This window comes from Merops nubicus, unplaced genomic scaffold, assembly GCF_000691845.1.
Source record: "Merops nubicus isolate BGI_N331 unplaced genomic scaffold, ASM69184v1 scaffold26951, whole genome shotgun sequence".
Taxonomy (NCBI): Eukaryota; Metazoa; Chordata; class Aves; order Coraciiformes; family Meropidae; genus Merops; species Merops nubicus.
Window position 1 is genome coordinate 3,697 of NW_008588037.1, and position 2,238 is coordinate 5,934.

The 2,238-nt window shown below is 62.4% G+C and overlaps 1 protein-coding gene across 1 annotated transcript in view; it reads left to right on the forward strand.

Annotated features, from left to right (window-relative positions):
* The window catches only part of LOC103781428 (ankyrin repeat and fibronectin type-III domain-containing protein 1-like), a gene marked incomplete at both ends in the record, with an annotated part of 8,024 nt that overhangs the window by 3,636 nt on the left and 2,150 nt on the right, over positions 1-2,238 (forward strand). The window contains 4 exons of the mRNA XM_008949145.1: positions 7-83; positions 655-787; positions 1,578-1,697; positions 1,966-2,181. Coding sequence (XP_008947393.1) covers positions 7-83; positions 655-787; positions 1,578-1,697; positions 1,966-2,181 — 546 coding nt within the window. The remainder of the gene's footprint in view (positions 1-6; positions 84-654; positions 788-1,577; positions 1,698-1,965; positions 2,182-2,238) is intronic.

The following is a 2,238-nucleotide window of genomic DNA, read 5'->3' on the forward strand; positions in this document are numbered from 1 at the left end:
CCCCAGAGCAGGAAGCACTCGGTCTCCAAGAGCCTCAAGCACCTTTTCCACCCCGGCAGCAAGTTCCTCAAGACGCTGAAGCGGTGAGAGGCTGGTGCAGGGTGGGGGGAGCCCCTCTCCCAGCAGGACACAGAGCTGCCCGGCCAGGGTGCAGCCAGACACGGGGCGTGCGGGCTGGGGGTGCCCAGAGGTGGGCCCTTGCCTGGAGCAAGCTGGTGGTGTTGGTGGAGATGAGTCCTACTGCCCACAAATCAAACGTTTCTCCTTGGTGTTTTCATTCGGATTGGCCAAACTGCAGCCGTGCCCAGAGCCCTGCACTGTCTCCAGCCATCCCCTCGCCCTCCTGCGGGCTCCACCACCCTCCACCACCCACCTCCACACGTGGCTTCCGAGCACCCCGGCGTGGCTCCAGCACAGGCCTGGCCCCATCACGGTCCCCTGTGCTGGCCGGGGTGGTGGCTATGGCACCAGCAGTGGCATCGTGGGGCTCGCCTTGCTGGCCACAATGGGCTCCCAGCCCTGCTCCTCTACGGGCTAAGTGCCACCTCTGCCACGAGAGGAGCTGGCTGAGTCCTGGGGCTGGACATCTCCTGTGCCCTCAGGAGAGACACCCTTTGGGAAATGAAGCTGACGTCTGTCTTCCCTCCCACGCAGGGGCCTCTACCTGACAGCCATCTTCTACAAGGACGACAACATCCTGGTGACCCATGAAGACCAGATCCCTGTGGTGGAGATTGATGACACCTACTCCTGCCTGCTCATGCAGGACTTTCTTTGGTTCACCAAGGTGGGTGGCCCTGGGCCCTTGTGCTGTGCTGCGTGCTGGGGCACAGCAGCAGTGTGTCTTCTGTTTGCCTGGCCAGCACCCCGGGGCTGCTGAGATGATGGGCACCACCTTGGGCACCATGTCCTCTGGGGGTGTCACAATCTGCCAAGCAACTGCACTGCAGCACCTTCAGGGGTACTGCCCATGCAGGGACAGGACAAGGGGTGATGGGCTTAAACTAAAAGAGGGAGATTTAGACTAGAGAGAAGGAAGAAATGTTGGATGCTGAGGGTGGTGAGCCCCTGGCCCAGGCTGCCCACAGAGGTGGTCGCTGCCCCATCCCTGGAACCATCCCAGGGGAGGTTGGCCGGGGCTCTGAGCACCCTGCTCTAGCTGGGGATGTCCCTGTCCCTGCAGGGGGTTGGACTGGATGGCCTTGAAAGGTCCCTTCCCACCCAAACCAGTTTATGATTCTATGAAAATCTTTTCCTGGAAGCTCCTGATCTGCTCAAGGACAGGGCTATCTCCTCCATCTTTTTCTTGGCTGTCTTCTATACAAACCTAAGAAGGTCTCAGTCGTAGATGAAGACAGGTACCTGAGTGGGCACAGAGAGCTGCTTCCCTCGGGTGCAGGCTCTGGAGGTACCTCCGGGTGCCTGGGCATGGGAAATCTCCCCCTGCTGAGAGGTGAGACGTGGCCACCCACGTTCCTGCCCGACTCCAAGAGGCAGGCGAGCAGATCTGCCCAGAGCCCCCTGGGGCCCCGCTGCGGGCGTGGCGGGCACTGGGACAGCCCCTCGGTGTCCCGCAGGTGTCCTGCATGTGGGAGGAGGTCCTGTGGCTGCGGCAGTGTGTCACCGTGTCCCAGTCCTCCTGCTCCTGCATCCTGCAGACCCGCTTCAAGATGCTGCTGGCCATCTCGCAGATGCAGGTGAGGTGGGAGGGGGGTGGCACAGGGATGGGACCGGGTGCCCCTGCCCGGCAGGGCCTGGGTCGTGGGGCGACGGGGTGTCAGGCTGGGTGGCAATCTCACGCAGAGGGGCTGGGGGCTGTCGGGTGCTTTGCTGGGCAGACTGGTTTCCAAAAAACACAGCCTCTGGCCCACGGCTCCCTTCTGCCCTCCCATCCCATTTAACGATTGATCTTGGAGGCCTCTTCCAACCTAAGCAATCCTGTGACTCCGTGACCCTGTCGTGCAGGGGCTGCTGGGCATCCAGGACCTGGGGCAGGTCTTCTTTGAGCCCGTCAAAGACAAACAGGGCAACATCCTTATCGTCACCCTGAAGGAGGTGAAGACCAACCAGACCTTCGAGAGCGTTCGCTGGGTTCCCATCTGCAAGCTGCAGAGCAGCCGCAAGTCCGTGTCCTCCCCGGAGGAGCCCACGGCCCTGGACACGCTGCTGGTCTCCATCCAGGTCTGCGCCGGGGCCGGGGGGATGCCTGGCCCTGGGCTGTGCTTGCTCCGCCTGCCC